The sequence below is a fragment of the Camelus ferus genome, chromosome 6, assembly GCF_009834535.1.
Source record: "Camelus ferus isolate YT-003-E chromosome 6, BCGSAC_Cfer_1.0, whole genome shotgun sequence".
Lineage (NCBI taxonomy): Eukaryota > Metazoa > Chordata > Mammalia > Artiodactyla > Camelidae > Camelus > Camelus ferus.
The window spans coordinates 56,940,465-56,963,018 of NC_045701.1; the positions used below are offsets into that span (position 1 = coordinate 56,940,465).

The following is a 22,554-nucleotide window of genomic DNA, read 5'->3' on the forward strand; positions in this document are numbered from 1 at the left end:
GCTCTCTGACAAACTAATTCAAAAACACCTGAATACTCTGATTTTCTATTTGAAAAAAAAAAGAAAATGTTATTTTCTACTGAAAATGTACCTTGTATATAAATCATAGAGATTTTTGAGATACTGCTCTGCATCGGACTTTCTACATTCTTCTAACTGGTCTTTCACAAAGCTCTGAAATAAAAAATCAACATTCTGTCAATTGAGTAAATATTAAATTATATAGTCAATATTTTTTTTACTAGAATTATTCCACATTCTTTAACTATTCTGACTTAAAATCCAATGGAAAAGGTAATACACAGAAAATAGATCAATATCAACTTATCAAACTGTACATCTTAAAAAGATAATTTTATTACACAGAAAGGATACTTCAAGAAACTGACTTAAAACAAACTTTTTAAAAAGCCACCATCTCTCTCTAACTTTCACTGTTAATTGTGGCCATTTGGTGTACTGAGAATTTGTGTTTGTACTGTAAAAACGAATTCATACTACTTATGGTCACCTGGAATATTCTAAATTCTTATTATTGATGGTATCTTACATTAGACTATCGTATACTCTGCTAGTAGAAAATAAAAATCTGTGGATTCACACAAGAGAGAAAAAGAAAACAGACCAACATAAAAAAATAAGAAAATGTTTTTAATTTTTACTGTTTCTCATATTTACTTGTACATTCACATAAGTGTTGGCAATAAGCATTAAGAATTTCAAAGTATCTTTTCTTTCAACACATAAGTGTTGGCAATAAGCATTAAGAATTTCAAAATATCTTATCTATCTATCATGGCCTATCCTGCCTCATGAAGAACACTGGAAAAAAAGAAAAAGAATCCCAAAACAAAACCTGAGACTACACTGATATAGCCAATTCCTTAAAGTAGCATTTCCCAAACTGTAGTCTGGGTAACACTGGCATCCCTTGAGACATTAACAGGCATTATTACTCTAAAGTTGGGAAACGCTGTACATCACACCTCCACTTCTAGAGAGTCATAATACATATTAGTATCTGTAAAGCCTATTAAACTTCATGGGCTGTTTTAAAAGCAAACATTTATTTAATGTTGCTCCATTGACCAGTAAACAAACTTTAGGAAATGTTGACTTAAAGCACAGAGCTATGGAAGTCAAGGTTGTAACTGGAATTCCAGTGTTTTTTCATTTCAGGCTAGCACCATATTATAAAAAAATTCTACAGATTAAGCTTGCAACTTGTGTTCAATTTCACAAATGCTATCTATTTGTCAAGGTGAGAATGCAATAAAAATCAAATTCTGAGGCTACCCTACCACAACCTGTTACTAATACTACTACTGATACACAAATTTCGCACACTCTGATGATATTTAGTGATTAGCACCTTTTTTCTTGGTGAACAACAACAAAAAATTTTTTAAGCATGACACTGTCATTCCCTTCCCTAACACTGAATAAGTGGATTATTATTCCTAAGGGTATTACACAAGTAAATTAAATTTTAAAAAACTTAAAACAGAGAAAAAAATTACATATTACCTTAAGAACTACTTAGTCATTTTTTAAATTACCTGTAGTTTGAGTTCAAATATATTTTGAATAAGTTTAGCCAGTACTGTTTCTGGATTACTAAAGATATCTCCAACTTGTTTGTTCACCCGTTGACAGAGTATTGCTGCATCTTCAAATATATCATTTCTTAAGTAAGCACCCTAAACAAGAGAAGAATTTTACATAATGAATATATAACTTTTAAATCTTTTTAAAAACACAAATTAGCATAAAATAAAATAAAATAAAATCCAACAAAGTACAATACAGTACAAAATCCAATAAAGTACAATAAAGTACACTGTTATGTTACCTCCTGGCACTGCTTTATATAAACATCAACGCAATGGGAGTAACCCTATGAAGAATAAAGAAATACATATTACTGTTTTAGTTCAATAATAATAACAACAACAACGACAACAGTCTCAATAAACGAGATTATTATACGTAATAAAGCTATGTCTATGCTCCAGTAAATGGCCAATAGTAATTAATAGTGTTGGATTTAAGTAAAATTAATTGTAGAAATCCAATAACCCAAAAAAGAAAAAAAAGAAAAGAAAAGAAAACTAGTAACCTAATATAGGTATCTTCTTTAGTTGCTTTATGAAACCGATCAGCTGGGTCATATCCTTATAGGACTTTAGACTGAAAGAAGAAAACTGAGGTATAATTGAGTTCTTTACAGTCATTTTACCCTACAATCACCTAGCCATCTCCTTCAACTTCAAAACATGTGCACATGCACATAAACAAGCACAGATTCAAGGCCTTAAGAAAAGGTTTTGTGTATATATATCTCCTTCTTTCCTCTCTTGGACTCAAAGCATCTGCCTTTCCTTTCAAGAATCTGGACAGATATGTATTTAATTGGCATTCTGGAAATTTACTTTTAAAATCAAATCCATTTTAATAGCATGTGTTTAAACAAAATAAGCTGTCATAATAAGCTCACTATAATGAGATTTTTGACTACTAACAAAATGATACACAAAAGCAGGTAAGAAATACAAAGTACACTATTATCTCAAGAGCCATTCTATTCAATATTCACTCAGATATGTTACTTAAATGAAAAGTCCAGAAAATGGCTTCTATTTCCTTATTTTGATATAAAGAAACAGACCGAAGGAGCACTGTTTCTTTAAGCACTTTTTGCAGAAATACACTGTCATACATGAAGTCGCTTGCTAATTCAAATTCCAGGAAAAGTTTCATACTACAGTATTCCTTTGTATTACCACCTGAAAGCCTCTGAATTTAATTCTTTTACTAGTCATATTCCATCTACTCTCTGGTTCCTGTAATCCAACAGATACTTAATGTCAAGCCATCTTGCTTTTGACTTATAAAATGTTTGCCTGAAATAAAAAAATACATTAAATACCAAGGAGACAGATAATATGATTTTCTATGTCAAACTATATGAAAATTCAGTGATAAAATATTAGTATTATTGAATATAAGATCCTTATTTAAGTAATATTAAATATCTAAAATTTAACACCATTTCTGAAGAGACACAAAATGTACATTAAAATCATTCCAAACAATGAAAATTACCACTGTGATATACTCATACAACAGAGGAAAATCAGAGGCTATAATATATAGAATTCATATAATCTCCACATTATTAAAGACTAATCTGCATTTTTAACTTTTACTATTTACCTTAAAATGAAGTAAAACTGCTGCTACTTCTCTCATTCTGGAGATTTCACCTCGTCTTTGAGCACTGGTAAACTCTTGAATAAGTTGGCATTCTAAATCATGGTATTTGCCTAAAAATAAAAAGTCATTCAGCTACAATGAGACAGACAAGATATCAAAGATAAGTATATGAATTATTTACAAAAATAATGAGTATAGATCTAACCTTCTTTTGAAAGAACTGCAAAAACCATATGAGATTACAGGCAGTGGTTCTAAACCCTAGAACATACTGTGGTATATAAAGCTATATTTTTAAGACAAAAATGTCTTTCCAAATGGTATAAAAGGTGAGCCTCTATAGTCTAACTGCCATTTACTACTGTTATGTAAAAAAGCAGTTGACTGGGGAAAACCTTCTGGATACCATTTATAATAGCAAGAGACAGGCCAAATTTTAAACCTGAAACTATGGAAAGAGTGGAGAGAACTATGAAACTATTTACTAGAGTTCAGATAGATGCCTCTACCATGAACAATGGTGAACTCAACACCAAATTACATCTTAAGACAACAAGTGGTATTTGATTCACTACATTCCTGAGGATACTACAGTACGCTTTTGATAAAATAGGTGGTCTTTGAACTTCTATGCAATGGCCTCCCAAACAGTGACTAAGAGTACCATGTGAGACTGCAAATATAGTGGCTTTTCCAAAAATTTAGAATGATCTGCTTAAAATATAATCCAAAGATTGGTAAGTATTAAACTAATCATGCAATGCTCATGAGCTTAGTTTTAAGAAAAAAAAGAAATTACAGTATAATGAAAAAGAATATGTATAACTGAATCCCTATGCTGTATACCAGAAACTAATACAACATTGTAAATTAAAAGAATCAAAAATAAAAATAAAGAAAAATAAACAAAACAAACAAAAAAAAGAAACTACATTAGAAATATATGTATGACTACAATCTTCAAGATACATTATTAAATTAAAAACACAAGATATCAAGCTATTTGTATAGTATGCCCCCAATTATTTTAAAATAAATGGGAACAGTAGAACTAAATTCTACACATACATACATGATTTATGTCCTATGCTTGTACAGCCACAGAATACTCTGGAAGAATACCCAAGAAACTGATAACAGTTGTTTCAAGGAAGAGGAATCAAAACTCAGGGATGAGGTAGGAGGATGACACTGTCCCACCACCTCTCTTTTTAGATTATTTTTTTTCTTTTATACAAGTAATTTTATTACCTATTCAAAACTGTTAAATAAATAGAATTTCACTTACTTGCAATTTTGGATTTTACTTCTGAAAATCTGAAAGGAAAAAAACCAATAATGAGGTTCATTAGTTGTGGGAGAAAAAGAGGGACTAAAATAAAAACTGAGTTAAAGAGCCGTTTCCTGTAAGTGACATTAAAAATGATTACTCATAATGCTGGGCAAGTATGAGATTATTTTAAAAGCTAAATGATAGATGATTATTACACTAATCTGTTATGATGACACAAAGTTGAGAATAAAATTAAGATATTTTGGAGGTAGGGAATTCACTTTCACTCTGTGTTTGGGATATAATGGTCAAGACTTAAGTATAGCAATACATTTATATTCTACCTGTACCTTAGGATCTTCAAGTACTAGCAAAAAAATAATATATATCGTCTGTTTTAAAGGAAGACTTTTTTTCAGATACTCAAATGGGTGAACCACTATTAACAATATTTTATTAAGGAATCTGACATTCCACGGACTAAAGGAAATCATGAAAGAATTTCCTTCTCAATGAAGTTTCTTTTAGGATGAAACCATTAATAGCTGACTCATCAATGGCTCTAGGGCCTTGCGTCTAAAGCAGAGGTTCTTAACCTGAAGTCCCTAGGAAGAACCCTCTGGATGGGTTAAAGGGTCTAAAACTCCATGAAATTTATACAACAGTCTGTGTACCTGAATTTTTTTTTTTAAGAAACTGCATAGGTTTCACCGCCTTTTTTCAAAGGTTCAAAAGCTTAAGAACTCTCATCAAGAGACAGAAGAAAGCAGCTCAAGAGCCCCATGTTTAAATGTTCTCTGCCTCCTCCCATCCTATTTATCAAAATTCAAAAAATGAAAATTCAAAATCTCACTCTAGTCAATTTCAAAATTCTCCATTAATTTTTTCAAAAGAAAAACAAAGGATTGAAATTATTTCAAGATATATCATTAAATTTATGAGATCATATTTTTTCGATCAACTCTTACATACTGAATCTTGTAGAAAGGCAGTGTTCAATAAGTTCTTATTGAATTAATAAGCAAAATCATACAGGCAATAGTACAATTTTATTCTACAAATTACACCATATACCCAATTAGCTCTTAAAAAATAAACTTACCTATCAAAAGGTAACTCTTGGGCGATAAGGTGCAACTTCTGAATGATATCTGCTGCCTCCTTTATCTATTAAAAAAATAAAAGCAATAATTTAAAAAATCCTTATACGTGTCAAAAAATAGTTTTATATTTGAAGATAGTAATATACTCCTCCTATGTATACCCATAGACCCTCACCCAAATAATTTTCTTTTAAAAAACACAACAAATAAAATCTTGTGAACGACAGGAATACATCCGGGGTATCACCAATGAGTCAATAAAACATAAACATTTGTCTTTATGATACTGAAATCTTGTGATTTTATAGTGCCACAATTCCTTCTGAATGAAAGGAGAAGTTCAAGTTTACCCTGAAAAAATTCAAATCATCGATTGCTGAAAGCAAGTTTAAGATCTTCTGAGTCTATGAAAGGATAAACAAGATTTACAAAAATAATTCAGACCACACTGCTGCACAGATCCCACTTTAAGTGACTAAAATAACAAAAATGCCTGTCATTTAATGAACATATTAAGTTATAAAACTTGTTCTAAAAGTAAAGTTTAATATGAAGTCTCTTCAATGAAATATGGTACTGAAATGTGTGTACTTATTCAAGTTGTGAAACTAAATGTTTAAAGCAAGGGGTCTAAAATTTTTTAAATGCAGATACTTGTGCTTATTCAAACTAATGTATAGGGGAGTCACATAATGCTTAACTTTTTAAAACACATTTCAAGTAAGTACTGAGTTTATTTTGGCACATCTTCAGTAAATGATTTTATGGTCATTAACTTTCTTCTACACTAAAAAAGAGAGACTCTTACAAACATGAAGAAAGAGCTGAGAACATTAACATAGACCTTTCTGAGTATTCAGTGAAGTCTGGCAAGCAACTATGGAAAACAAAAGCAGGGTCAAACAACATCGTTGTTGCCAAATGATAGTGAATATAGATAGCATTTCTGCTTCAGTTGTCTCTTCTCTCCTAGTCAGCATGTCACTGTCATTTTCAGTTACCAAACACTCACTCTATCCTGTTGCACGTGGCCACAGATACCACTGTATCACTTTTCAACATGCCATTTAGTTATACTAGCAATGCCCATTCTTTTCTCCTTACCAATATCCCCCTTCAGAAAGAACCTGCTTGATACATGCTTTATGCTTCCATCAGGAGTCTGTTCTTCTTTAAGAGACAGAAGTCCTCATTATGCAGTGTTTATAAACTTCACTTAATGTAGTAAGAAGCACAGCAATGAATAACACTTGATTTTATGGAATTTCCACGTATTGTAAAAACTTTCAAGCAAAAGTATCTCTTAAGGTCATCCATCAGTTAAAATATACTGTGAGTACAAAAGCTTTCAAAACTACAACCTAGTAATTTGCTGTTATTGGTGTTAGGGTGAAGTGAGAGACTACCTATGCTAACAGTATTAAAGATAATCAGGGCCATCAGGCATTATCTACATGAAGAACAATAAGCTGTGATTCTAAGGAAAAAACAACTAACATACTTCACAATGACAGAGGTAAGAGGGAATATACACTATGGACATGAAAAAGGTTTTTTTTTTTTGAGAAAACTAAAAGATTCTGAAAAGCAAAGATTAAAAAAACCAAAAATGACTATAGAGCAGGAAGAAAAAAGGAGTAAGATGTGCTGATATTTATCCCATTCTAATTCTTTCCACAACCCCACACCTCCCTAGCTATATGGGTGATTTTCCTTTTCTTTCCATTGAGAAGGTGGCTGGCACAGAGTGCAGAAATTGTTTAAGAAAACAGGAATATACAAGATGAAAGAAAATGTTATATGGAAGAGAGAGAAGCAGAGGAGAGAAAATAAGAATTCGCTTAAACACTATTAGTCTATACTTGCTCCTCAAAAATTAGATGGCTAGTGACTGAGTGAATGAACCAGCAAGAATATAAAGATTCTTTTCTTTCAATCAAAATGTTAAAAATTATGAAACAGTAACCCCAAGAAGTACACAGTTACTTGAGGATAATTAAAATGTTTAAAGAAAGTGTAAAGAACATAATTTCATTATGCAAAACATTGCAAACAGTACAAATCAGGTTACAATATGTGTAATCAGTCAATTTCTAAATATTTATTTTTCTCTAGATTTTAAATGGCTACCTTGAGCTGCATCAAATAAACAGACCAACTCACATTGGGTAAAAATATCCGCATTTTGCTTATAACAAAGCAAAAATACACTACACAATTCAACAGGTATAATCCAAGGTAACTCAAGATATACGACTTGAATTATATATAATTTTTTATATAAAGAATATTTTTATACTATGTTTAAATATATACTTTATATTACAAATATGTATATTTATATTTAGGAAAGCATTCTATAAATTATCCTAAAAGACAGTTCAGTGTTCAAGCCCCATGTGTGTATATGTATATTCTTACACATAACAATCACATAACTGTATAAAAGCTAGGTATTGCCAGTGTTTTACGAACATTAAGTATGACAATGTTCTTAATGTTAATCTTATCGGTTCTACTTTCTATTACAAATTCCTGAAACTTACTCTTTAAAATATTGTCTTTTCTTTAGAGGAATTATCTATACATATGTGACCATTTTTTTTTCAAAGATAAAACTATAAATTCTAGAAGCCTATATAGTTCCTACTTAACGAAAAATGTGCTGCCTAATTCAAGGTAAACTTCAATAATACTTAGCTTTTAACATTCCACTGTCTGAGATTTCCCATGGAGTAAACTTGAAATAATTCTGTAAGAATGCTTTCAACACATTAGTAGATAAGGTTACTATGTGCATATGCTATCCATAAGAATGTATTTTTTCATGCATTTTGATTTTTCCTCTGAGGGGAAGTGAGCTGAATAACCTTCTTTCAAGATTGTAGAGCAGCCAATACCATGCATACTTAGACAAGGATTAAGTGACTAGTGCTATGAAAAAGATTAACATAAACAATTAATTCAGATTTTTCATTCTCTTTGGTCCAAACTATGCTTTAATTCTCTGTAAGAGATCTTTATTCAAGTAATAAAAACTAGAAGCTCTAAATTCCTTGCACAGAAAGATACTTCAGCTTATCAATTATTTAGGTCAGACCACCCCCTCACCCAATGGAATGTAACTACTAAATTCTGTTAATATTAAAAGTCAATTATGAAAAATAAAATACTTATTAACAGTTAACTCAACATTTCTAAACCATATATAATTTCATAAACAAAAATGCCAGACAATCCAATTAAAAATTCAAATATAAATATTTCATCAGCAATCCGTAGGTAAGTGTAGATTTCAGAATAAAAACTTTTAATACGTCAGCTACGCAGTAATTTGAGGTCTAACTCTGGAAAGTAATAATTATAGTTCATAATTAAGGCATTGTTATTAATGCTGTAATTTGCTTTTATCCTTTTGACAGTGCTCACCTTTTCAGAATTTGTAAAAACATCAGATTTTAATTCTCCATCTAGAAACTCATTAAAGTATTTCATCAGTTTCTGAGCCTCTACTGCCCGTTGTCTGGGTGTGTTTACCCCCTCCAACTGGTCTCCAAGGTGACAGACCTTGGTTGCTACATAGCTGATGTGCTCATCCAGTTCTTGGAAATGTTGGAAGGCAACCTAGGAAAAAATGTATACAAGTATAAAATAAAGTCAGAAAACCTAGTCTACAAGTTAATTTGTATCAAAACTAAACTGCCAATCTCATCACTACTCTCTAACTTAGGTAACTAAAGATAATATAAAGCATTGCATGCGAGATGATCTAGAAAAACAATTCATGCCACATGATCTAAAAGTTTTTTAACCAAGTTGCAGACTTTTATACCTTTAACTAGGAAAAGAATCATATTTTATTATGAATACATTTATTAATCAACAAAACAGCAAGCTACCTACTTACTAGCCATCCTAACAAAGTTCCTAATACCATTTAGTCCTAAGTAATGATTCTGAAAACAATAAATTTAAGTATCAAAGGGATCAGGCATCTGAACAACTTGCTTTCTACTACACTAAAATGTAACAGACACTGTCAAAAATATGTAACAGACACTGATTAAAAATAGAGTAACATTTATTTTAAATATTTAAAGAGTAATTCTTATATTATAAATAAGGTAAAATGATTCTTGTCCCATTTTGAAAACAGGAAAGACTTTAACAGTTATTCTGCTGAGGTAAAGGTACATGCTTCCTAGAATATTCTTCCTCTTTTCCAAGGGTACCTGATTGTTCTGGAATAGGTGAAAATTATGTACAATGAATGCCTTGGAATTGTCAATAACAAAACTGCTGATAATTCAGTATATTACTTTTGTTCTAACCTTAAACTGGGGGGTGGGGGAGCTGCAAACATATACTTAAGATTTCCTCTGTGCTAGACACTACTATAAGCATATTACATGTTTTACTTATTTAATCGTTACAACAACCTCTTTTATAGATAAAAAACTGAGGCACAGAGGTTAAACTGCTTGAGATGACAGCTCAAGTGGCACAGCAGACTGGGTCCAGAGCTTTTTTAGATTAACTATTAATACTATTATTATTACCAAGGGGAATCTGCATTAGAAGTGTTTGGGATCTATCACCTTAATTACTTAAAAACATATTTTCTATCCTAGGTAAACTACTGACTTTATTAAATACTTTTTAATAGTCATATATACTTAAGTGAAGGAATCTAAATAAATGAAATCTAAGCAGAAATCATCTTGCTAATCCGTAACACTAAACTACAACCAGGCCCTGGGAGGCAGTAATGATAAACAGCTCCTCTAACTACAGTTAAAAATGGCAAACAAGTTCCATACCAGGCCTAGGTTGTGAAAGAGGGTCAGTGGTTCCAGATCAAGTCTAGGGCTTAAGAATGGCTAAGAAGGTTGGCCTACTTACCCCAGAGTCACTCTGGTGATCTAGTTTTACTCCAAAATGGACTGAGGAAGAGTTCTGCATACACTTTAACCAGTTCCACCAGAATTCTCCTGAGGACACACACCTCATGACTTTTGTGAAACTTCTCAGGCCAGGTTTCCTCTAGGGAAAAACCTGATCCAGGTAATAGTTGATCTGGTAATATTACTTTGCTTTATGATTAAATGAGAATGCAAATATCTAGCTAAATATCCAAGCTAATCATGAGCCCCTAAAAATACAGGTCTGCTCAAGTGTCACTCTTAAAGAGTCTGCATTGTTAGAGGGGATGCAAGGACCACACTGTACTGGATACCACCCCATCCTAAGAAGGGAGTACTGTGATCCCAAACCAACACTCAGTAGCAAGCAAGTGTACCAAGAATGCTGGATAACCATTCATTAACATTTTTATTCCATGACATGGGAGCAGTATAAAGAAACCTTAACAGTTACTGTAATTTGACTAGACTTTTTTAGGAACTTAAAACTGAAAGGAAATAAAAATATTACAGCCTATATAAACTATTTATTATTTAGCTAAATGTTTACCTGATTGCTTTTCTGAAGCTCTTGTACCTTCCTGGCAAATTCCTTAGCTTCTTTCTGACACTGTTGCTCCAGTTTCTCTACTTTCCTTTGAATCCTTTCATCCATTATCTGGAGTTCTTGAATATGATTTACAAATTCTTCTAATAATCTAACAAGGGAAAATTAGAATATGTATCAATCCATCTATAATTGATCATTAGGAACAGATCAGTTCATTTATAATTGTAAATGAAGTATTAATGAGCATTCCTGGAGGTAGGGATGACTCTGTTAATTTCCTCCATAGCATCTTATTAGGGATTATTTCTAACTTAAATGAAAACATCACCTGGAATCTCCATTAACCACCAGAATAGAAATCAATTTTACAGAAATAATCAAAAAGGTAAAATGTACTATATAAAAATAACACTGTGCATTCCAGGGTACTGTGAAGTTCTGTTCCCCCAATTTACAACTATACTTGAAGCAACATATTCAACATGTCTTATTTTAGAGGTATAACCAACCCTTTCTAATTTATTACTAACTAGAGAAAATATTAAATTCTTATAATGCAATCAAATCTCTTCTTCTATATCACTTAAAGTCCTTCTCTAAGATAAAAGAAATATACAAGGAAAAAATAAATACCAAATTTCTAATACTTCTTCCTTTTATTGGCCAGTTGTTAACTCCCTTTATATGAGTGTAGAAAGGAATTTCAACAGTCACCTCTATTTCAGACACAAACTGGTACTAGATTGGTGTATGAAAAAAAATTTTTTTACTTCACCTTTTAGGATCAAAAGCTTCAGGTCCCCCTCTAGAGCCTCCTCCCGGGGTTCTCCATACAAGACGTTCAATATACTCATCTGCCACAAAAGGCTCCTAGTTTACAAAATAAGTGTTCTTTTTAAAAGTTTCATAGTTGATAACACTACTTACACAAATTAAACAGATTATACTATGTGAGAACTTAAAATGAAATGGAATTACTATTTAAATATATCTATATTATTAAAATATACAAGGTTTTTTCAATTAAAAAAACTTCAATAAACAAATTACTTAATGAAAATTAGGATATTAAAATATTAAAGCAGTATTATGAGCAGAAGCATCCCAATGGAAAAACGAGCAAAGGATACAAACAATTCATAGAAGAAATACAAATGGTCAAGAAACATGAAATATATACAGCCTCACGAGTAATCAAATAAGGTCAAGTTATCACTTTTTTTTTTTTACCTCACAAACTGACAAAAGGTTTTTTTTCTTCTTAATTATATTATGTAATAATACAGGAGTGGGTAAGCTGAAACTCAAACTCTCATTATTGTTAAAAATATTAACAGGCACATTATTTTTGGAGGACAATAGGTAACAGTTCGGTAACAAGAATAGTACTACAAATGCTCATACCCTTTAACCCAGTAATTCTACTTTTAAAATTCTAAAGGAAAAGCAGATATGAACACAAAATTTTTGTAATATTATATATAACACTGAAAAAGTATTTACATAAATATTCAACAGTCATTATTGAAAAATTATGAAACTTACAAGATGAAAAATTATGTTCCTATTAAAATCATGTTGTAAAAAAATTTAATGGAATGAGAAAAAATGCTAACATATAATATCTGATTTTTTAAAAGGATAATTTTTTCTGAATTTTCTCAGAAAAAAATAGTAAAAAAGTAATATTAAGAGTGGAAGCCCAATCAAGAAAATAAACATTCAAGTGTTTACCATTAGCTGGTAATGCATTTTTTAGACTAATACACACTGATTTAAATATTTTCCGTATTACCCTCTTTCATGCAAATAGATATATTTATTGCCTCCCATTTAGCATGTAACTTAAACTGGTAGCATCTGGTACCAGTTTAAAATCTTGCATCCATACAATTTTCCACTTGTTAATCATATTTTAAAAGCGTATTTTCACTGATAAACATTCAGTGAACAGTAAAATTTTCAGTGTCAAGCACTTTGCTAGGCTTTGGAATGAAACGATGTATAAAATACACACTGCATCCTTGACAAACTAATAGCCTGAACAGGGAAAAATATCTAAAGAATGCAATAGTATGTGATAAGTAAAATTTAAAATATGTGCACAAACTTCAGTATTAACATTGTTGAGTGAGTTGTTAACTCAATAAATAGTTGAGCAATGGAAATGGGATATTCATTAGTTCAGCAATTAACTGTTTTTTAAACTGTAAACTGTAAAGTTTACTGAACAACTACTCTGTACTGGGCACTGCTGTAGGCACTAAGAAAACAGATATGAATTCAATACATAGGTCCATGCAAGGCCTCACAGAAATGATCTTCTACGTAAAGATGCCAACATCAAACAAGTAATTACAGAAATAACTAATTACAATTGTGATAAATGTGAGAGAAAGAAAAGTACTGAATGCTTGAAGAATATATAATAGCAACAAAGATGATGGGAAAATGGTAAGGGATAGAAGATTGGCAAGAAGTGGGTGCTGCAACAGTCTAACTTTATGAGGACAAAACACTTAAGCTGAAACCAGAAGAAAGAAAAGTCAGCCAGACAAAAATGGAACAAAGAGTTTTCCAGACCTTTACAAAGAGAAGATAGAATTTAATGCATTACTGAGGAACTGAGAAGTAAGTATGGACTAGATCACAAGGACCACATATGGAAGGATGCAGAGAGAGTTGACAGTTAAAACCAATAGATGACAACCTGTCCTTTTATCATCATCATCATCAATTGGAACTCGAGAGAATGGTTTATCAGTCTGATGTGAGAGGAGGACTGAGACGACGAATTTCAGTCAGAGTAAGAATTACTATCAGAATAAGAAGAGGAATACCAAACAAGAATAACAATTCACATAAACACTTTAAACGCATTTTTTCATTCATTACTCTCAATAAGACCTGAAGTCCTATTCTATCCCCAGTTTATAATGAGGAAACTGAGGTTTAGAAAGATTAATTACTTGCCCAAGATAACACAAGTTGTAAATAGCAGAGCTAAGATTTTAAATCACTGTTTCCACTGCTATATGAAACCTAATGGCAACTTTGGAAAACTACAAATAGTCCTTTGTGCCTAAAGTTAGATGGTAGAGATAAGAGGTAGAGCTAAAAAGGTGAAAACTGCCACACGAAGGCATATACACATCATCAATTTTGTCTTTTAAAATTTCTACTTGTATTTATAAACACTCAAGTCATATGACACATCAGTAATGCAAGTCAATGTTATCAGAAATGGGTAAACTGTTACAAGCCTATCTGTACATAAAATCCATTGTCAACTTTCAAACTGGTACATATTTTATAAGAAAACCATACAGCTTTTATGACTGTTAATATCACTAATTGCTAAAAAAGTAAACATCAAGTAGCAAGAACACAAAACAATATAAGTAGGTGTTTAAAAATTTCAAAGACTTTTTATATTTTACTATAAAAGGCTCTTTCATAGTGGTCAAATAACTGAAAAACAGCAGTTATGTTAATGAGTTTCTCTCAAAAGATTTCTATTATAGGAAATATAGCTATCTGATATGATCAAGGCATGAAAAGTAAACAAGATTGCTAGCTACTTAAAAAAAAATTTGCCCAATTAAAAAATGGGCAGAACTAAATAGACATTTTTCCAAAGAGGAAATGCAGATGAAAAGATGCTCAACATGACTAATTATTAGAGAAATGCAAATCAAAACTACAATATGATATCACCTCACCCTTCATGCAGAATGACTAGCATCAAAAAGAACACAAAAAGCAAATGTTGGTGAGGATGTGGAGAAAAGGGAACCCTCATACACTGCTGGTGGGAATGTAAATTGGTGCAGCCATTGTGGAAAACAGTATAGTGGTTTCTCAAAAAACTAAAAAGAGAACTACCTTATGATCCAGCAATTCCATTCCTGGGTATATATCCAAAAACAAAAACAAAAACACTAATTTGAAAAGATACACCCCAATGTTCACAGCAACATTATTTACAATTGCAAAGAGATAGAAGCAACCCAAGTGTCCTTCAACAGATGAATGGATAAAGAAGATGGAGTATACACACACACACACACACACACACACACACACACTCACACACACACAATGGCATACTATTGAGCTACAAAGAAGAACAAAATTTTACCATGTGCAACATGGATAGACTTGGAGGGCATTATGCTAAGTGAAATAAGTCAGACAAAATACCACTTACATGTGGAATCTAAAAAATACTACAAACTGGTGAATGTAACAAAAAAGAAGCAGACTCACAAACACAGAGAACAAACTAGTGGTTACAGGGTAGGGGGAAGAATATAGGAGTGGGAGAGTGGGAGGTACAAACCATTTGGTGTAAGGTAGGCTACAAGGATGTACAACACAGGGAATTTAACCAATACTTTGTAATAACTGTAAAAAAAAAAATGTAAAAAGTAAAAAGTTCAATTCAGCCATATGCTGACATGTGTGGAAATTAAATCCTAAGGATGGGTGAGATATCCTGCAAAGTAAAAACTTTGGCCCTCAGAAATACAATTAACTCATTTAGCAAACATATCATTATTCAGATAATCATACCTCTAGTCTACCTCACTTCCGTTGAAACAGAAGAGTTGACATGTCTAACAATTCTTAATTTACATATATAAATTGGGAAAAATGACGCAAAGAAGTTATGTTATAGTTACTTAGAAATCTGAGTACGTGAAATACTTCTAAATAATGAGAAGACAATGATGACAGCTTTTTATGTGTTTATTATGTGCCAGATATATGCTTAGCACTTTACATACTTAATCTCATTTAATAAGTACTTACAAGTCTATGAGGTTGGTTCTTCTAAAACTGATTCATTTTATACTTGTGAAATTGTGTGATATAAAAAGGTTATTTAATCCAAGGCCACATGCACTTATCTGATTTCAAAAGTCCAAGTCTTCACTTCTGGTAAAAATCAACAGCTTTCTCTTTAAAAAGAGGCTAAATTAATTTATGAAGTAGTCAGCTCTTCAAAAGTCCTCAGTACTTCCACTAAATAACTTTATACAGTAATTGTGTTCCTTTTCCCTGTCATTTTTTTGCTCAAACATAGTTGTGTAAATATAGTTATGTTATTAATTTCATTTATCAGTTATTAGGTAGTTTCAGTTTTCATTTAAACATGTTACACTGTTCATTAATTTCAATATACCAGTTTTATTAAATTATATATGCCCCAAAACTTATAAGTCAACAAATAAATATTACATATATTATATGACATAGGGAAAAATATGCTAGTATTTTTTCACATGAAATATTCTCAATTTTCTCAAAATACAGTATTCCTTCATTCAACAAATACTAATTGAGAGCCTACTACATGCTACATACTGTTCTAAAGACACAGGAAATAGCAGTAAACAAGGCAGGAGAAAAATCTGCTCCAATGGATTTCATGGAGAGTGACGGATAAATGAGCAAATAATGATAAAGCAGTAAGAACTATAAAGAAAACTAAAGAGGATACAGAGTGATGGATAAGAGTGGAATTATTTTTGATAGAAGTGATCAAGCAACACCTCTCTAAGAAAGTAAAATTTGAGCAAAGAACTTAATATAACTAAGAAATAAGCAATTTGGGGAAGGAATGCTCCAAGTAGAGGGAACACGCTTAGTACGCAAGTAATGACATGAGGCCAGTGTGACTAGAGCACAGTGAGTGAAGGGGAAAATAGGTGTGGATAAGGTCAAGAGAGGTAATGAAATTCCAGAGCTTGTACCAAGGTCTTATTGAAAGTACCATGATATATTCCCTGCTGTTGACTGAAGAAAATGCTAGGCTCCCAGGAGGAAGGACTCTGCAATATGTTGGCAAATTTATGCAGTAATGATTCCACTATTCCTTTCCCCTAAAAGAGCTACAACCATTTACTTAAATAACTATATACACAGAGAAGGGGAATACTCAAACATTTTGAGGTCTGTTGTATACAGGGTCCTAGTTGACATTAATAACTGACTGACTCAAAGCACCATGGATTCAAGAGAGTGAGGACATATGGGAATCAAGTAATAAGCAGATTTCTAGCCAAAGTCAAGCTCACCATTGGTTCAATGGGCCATTAGCCCAACTAGCGGCCATTTCCCAAGGCCGCAAACATGTTTTCCGGATAGAAACACTTGATGGCTGATGCACCGACACTGGATCCTTGGTCTATGGAGTTTGGGGAAGTCCAAGTACGAGTCTCTGAAATTGCCGTGCCTACTCAATGTAGTAAACAAGTGGAGAGGCAAAAATCAGTGCCCCTCTTAAAGTTCTAAAGTAAGGATCAGCAAATTTTTTCTTAAAAGACCAGATAGTATTTTAGGCTTAAGGGCCATAGAGTTTGTTACAACCCTTCAATTCTGCTTTTCTAATACAAGTAAAACCATAGACAACACAAAAAGAAGCAGTCATGGCTGTGTATCAATAAAACTTTTAAAACAGGCATCTATCCCACAGGCTATAAGTTTGCCAACCATTGATCTAAAGAAGGTAGGAGTGATGTTACCCATCATTTTTTCATTTAACTCATCAGCCTGGGTTCTGCAAAAACCAGACAAACCCTGGAGGATGACTACTTCAATAATCAACCAAAAAGTAGCCCCAGTACATCTGCCATGCCACATGTAGTATCTCCCAGCCTTATGTGCCCAACGATTTGGTGGATACATTTTTTTTGATCCCTATCAGCAAAGAGACAGTTCATGGTCACATAGAACTGGCAATAGTATACATTTAGTTTTGCTTCAATGCTGTGTGAACCCTCTTACCCCCTATTATAACATGATCTGTACCACATGGACATTCTTCAGAACACCTTGTTGATCCATCATATGAATTAACATCATGTTAATTGGGCTAAATGAGCAAGAATTGGCTAGCACACTGGAGAGGCTTGGTAAGACACATGTGCTCCAGAGATTGAGATACATATCCTACAAAGATTCAAGCAATAAAATTTTTAAAGTAGTCAGGGGATGCTGGGACATCTCATACAAAGTAAAGGACAAATTATGATACCTTGCACCTCCCACCACAAGAAAGGACACACAACACCTGGAAGGCCTTCTCAGATTCTGGAGGCAACATGTTCCACACCCACACTGACACATATATCAAGTGACAGAAAAGCAGAAAATGGCTCTGTCGAAGTAGGGGCCATACAACCTAGCAGACTCTGTAGTATTAAAGAAATTAGTATTTACTAAAATATTAATCAGTGCCAAGAAACAAGGTCATGTGGAGTTATGGCAAGCCCCAGTAGGATAATCACAACACAAATCCCTGGATGGTAAAGCAAGATCATGCCATCTGCAGCAGAGATTATACATCTTTTGAGAACAATTCCTGATGTGGTACTGTAGCCTGGCAGAGATGGCACCTCTGACCACAGGACACAAAGTGACTATGCATCCAGAACTATGTAACAGGAGGTGGGTTCTAACAGACTCCCCAAGTCATTATGTCAAGTGGACCCAGGAACTATCTACCATAAGATGGAAGTGGTAAACCCAGGATCAAACATGACCAGGACCAGAAAGCAAACTACATAAGCAAGTAGCCCAAACGCCTATGTTTTCCACTACTATTGCACCAGCACCCTTCCCTCAATTCACACGTATGGCCTTATGGGAAATCTCTTAAAACCAGCTGACAAAGAAGGAAAAAGCATGAGCTTGGTTTATGAAGAGCTGGCTAAGCATGTGAGTGCCAACTGAAAATGGACAGAAGCTGCAATTACAACCTCACCCAGCAGCTGCCTTGAAACTCAGTGGCAAAAAACAAACAAACAAACAAAAAAACACAAAAAAAAACAAAAAACCCTCCCAAAAAGCAAAGCTTTGAGAAATACACCTGGTCATCCTCTTGGGTGGACAGAAAACTGACCTGAGGTTAGAATATATATGGACTCACAGACAATGGCAGAAGGCCTGGCTATGAGAGGAAAAAGACTGGAAGGAAGAGAACAGGGAAATTTGGGGTAGAAGCATGTGAATGGATACATGAGAGTGGGCAAGAAGTATGAAGATCTTGGTATCACATGTTAATATCCACAAGAAGACATCTACCATGGAGGAAGAAATAAACAACCAAGTAGACAAGATGACTCTGTCAGCTGATACCAGCCAGTCTCTGGCCAGTATTAGCATATTGGGCACATGAACAGAGAACACAGTACAGAGATATTATAGCCCCAAAAGTGTGAGGTCCTACTTACCAAAGCTGATCCAGTTACTATCAAAGCCAAATATCTAGCTTAAGAGTGACAGAGACCAATTCTGAGCCCCTACAATAGTCCCATCCTTTAAGTAGACTCATCAGCCATATGGTAGCAAGTTGACTACACTGGGCCCTTTCCATGTTGGAAAAGTAATTCATTCTAACAAGAATAGAAACATTCCAAATTGGGTTTACCTCTACTCAGAGGAAGTGTCTGTTCCCCTGGCACAGGATCCCACATAACAGACATCCATCCCAAGGACCCACTTTACAGCAAAGGTGGTGACCATGGGATCCACTGGTCATATCACAAACCATACCACAGAGAAGCTGCCAGTCTGACAGAGCATTGGAAGAGCCTACTAAAGTTATAGCTGGAGTACCAGTTCAGAGACAATACGCTATGAAGATGGAGCACTATCGTCCAAGGTGTAGTACACATTCTGAATTAAAAACTTCTATAGCATGCTGTGTCCCCAGAAGGAAAAACACATGAGCCTGGGAACAAGGAGTTAAAGTGGAAGTGGCCCCACTTATCATGACTCCCAATTTATTCTTGCTATTCTTGCAATTCTAAGGTATACAGGGTTAGAGGTCTTAATCTCCACACGGAGAATACTTTTGTCTGAAAACATAGTAAGAGTCCCAGTAAACTGTAACTATGAGTGCTGCCTGGGCACTTTGGCTTATATTCAGGGAATGAAAGACAAGAAGAGGAGTGACCATCTTTGGTCATTATCTGACATTATCAGAAGGAAGCAGGGCCGCTAGTACACACAGATCCCCTTGCAGGGATCTCATGAAACTCCTTGAACCAATTCTTAAAGTGCGTGGACAAGCGTAGCAACCCTAGCCTAAAAGTATGGTAACTGGTTAAGCACCAAGAGCAGCAGAGGTACTAGCTAAAGGTGAGGGGGAGTCAGAATGGAAAGTAAAGGGAAACTGCAACAGTTGCAACCCAAGACCAGGTAGAACAGTAGGGGCCCATAACTCATCCCACTAACCAACTTCTTCTAATTCCCTCCAGGATAAGGACCCCAACTGAAGTGCTGCAGGAGCTAATCCCCAAATGTATACAAAGACATGGAGTCTAGTGGCACAGGGGTGGTCTGTGGTAGACACAGTGATGTGTCACCCAGATCTCCCTTCAAGAAGGGACTTGCCCTAGCTGCTAGCAGCACTGTAAGCAGAGAGCCTTCACCTGACAGTATTTACAGAGATTCCCTCAGCTGCAGAGAACTTCACCCAACAGCATACTTTTCACAACGTGGTCTACATCCAGTGACCATCTGAGATGGGAATATAAAGGCCTTACCAAGTTGGTCAAAAGCAGGACAACTCTGACAGATCATTTTAGTTCCAGAACTCCCACAGGGGCCATCAACACTGTTACTGGGCCAGCATTGTACCTCTACTCCTGAGGCCCAATCTTGCTTCGTCACCCTGCCCTTTCATACACATTCATCCTAAGGGTACTTCCGAATACATATCCTGCACACTAAACTGTCTCAAAGTCTGCTTCTCTGAGAACTCAATCTGCAACACTGTAGTAGTCTAGACAAGAGATACTAACAGATGAAGGTGGCAGTGGAGGGGGTGCTGTAATATGGCCAGGTTCTTGACATTTTAAAGGATGTACTCATACAAAGTGCTGATGGATTGGATGTGGAGAAATATTTTAAAAGGGAATCATGATTACTTATAGAGGTTTGCAGCCTGAATGACTGTGTGAATGGTGGGTGGTGCCATTTATCGAGACAGGGGAAAGACATGGAAAAGGGAGTGGGGAAACAAAAGATTTTTCTGCATATGATATGTTGAATATGTCTACTAAATACAAGTGAAAATGCAGAGCACATAATCAGAAAAATAAGTTTGTATTACAGGGAAGAAACTGGAGCTAGACATAATTTTAGAGTTATTTAAAAACCTCAGAACTAGATGAGATCATCTAGGAAGCAGAAGAGCATGCCAACATTTGGAGATAAGAGGAGGAAAGGGATCCAACAAAAGACAAAGTTAAAAGGGACCAAGAAAGGAAGAGGAAAAATTAGGAAAACAGTATTCTGGACTCCAAGGGCAGATTTTATCCTCAGAGGCAATCAAATTATCACAAGAGTTTAAGATAAATCAGCTACTGATTCCAATGGAATGGAAGTTCCAAAAAAAAAAAAAAACCAAAACAAAACCTTTTCTACTTATAAAACCAAACAAATCCCAGTAACTTACTTTCTAATGCTTAACACTGCTGCAGAGGCATTTTGAATGAGAAAAGGATAGCCAAATTAATTCTAAGAACTCCAAATGACTAAGCCCTCCCAAGAGGACACTCAAAGAATTGTAAACAATTATAAACAACCTGTAAACAGTTCCCAAAATTTAAAATTTCATGAAATTGACAAAGGTATATCTTAACCTCTATGTTACTATAGTAATTAAAAGCAAAAATGGCCAAAACAAGAATCTAAGTAGGCACTCTGACTAAGATACTATATTAAATCCAACTTTACACAATTACTGTGTCGATCTGTTAACTGAGTTCGTATTCTGAATGTTCATAAATGCTACCAATTGTAGTAAAAACATGGGGTTTGTTGTCATTTCTATTAAAAATTAAGACTTCAAGCGCTTGGATAGGAACATAAATCCCTAATTTAACATTGTTTCCTTGAGCAAATTCAACCAAACTTTTATATTTTCTTATAGTATCTTTCCCAAAAATAGATCCAATAAAATATGGTATAGCCACCCACAAACTCAAAGAAACTATATTTTCCCCTAGCCTAGGTAAAATAAATAAGTAAGTAAGTAAGTAGGTAAGGCTTAGAGGATTTCAGAAAGAAGTATTTCTGTGTCCTGTTAAATCAACTAACAACGTGGGTTCAAGTACTACCTATATAAGGTGTTTTTCTCAAATTCATTGTGTATACCACCACCAAACTAATCTTTAAAACACAGTTTCCTTTTAGTAGCAAACTTCCCTATGCAATTCCTAAACTATGACGTTCACTCTTAAGGCTACCCTTCAAAGATCTTCTATTACACTACCTAATCAAATTTCTTTGCACCCCAAAATGAACAGGCACACTATCATCAGCCTATTCTAGCCTTTTCTTCAAATCCATGCTACTTCTGCTTCCTTACCTATGACCAGGTAACTCATCCCACAAGGCTACTCTTTCTCTTCCAATAATTCAAACACATTTATAAAATTACTAAAAGCCCAGCTCAATTCCCACTTTCTCTTT

The 22,554-nt window shown here is 33.9% G+C and overlaps 1 protein-coding gene across 2 annotated transcripts in view; it reads right to left on the reverse strand.

Annotated features, from left to right (window-relative positions):
* The window catches only part of EXOC5 (exocyst complex component 5), a 49,860-nt gene that overhangs the window by 21,428 nt on the left and 5,878 nt on the right, over positions 1–22,554 (reverse strand). For both annotated transcript variants that reach the window (XR_004320722.1, XM_032482094.1), the window contains exons 2-10: positions 11,840–11,934; positions 11,065–11,212; positions 9,022–9,216; positions 5,592–5,656; positions 4,505–4,533; positions 3,217–3,326; positions 1,853–1,897; positions 1,560–1,700; positions 92–174 (exon numbers count right to left, since the gene is read on the reverse strand). Coding sequence is in view for 1 of the 2 variants with exons in the window: in XM_032482094.1 (XP_032337985.1) it covers positions 92–174; positions 1,560–1,700; positions 1,853–1,897; positions 3,217–3,326; positions 4,505–4,533; positions 5,592–5,656; positions 9,022–9,216; positions 11,065–11,212; positions 11,840–11,934 (911 nt within the window). In the remaining variant the exon portion in view is untranslated. The remainder of the gene's footprint in view (positions 1–91; positions 175–1,559; positions 1,701–1,852; positions 1,898–3,216; positions 3,327–4,504; positions 4,534–5,591; positions 5,657–9,021; positions 9,217–11,064; positions 11,213–11,839; positions 11,935–22,554) is intronic.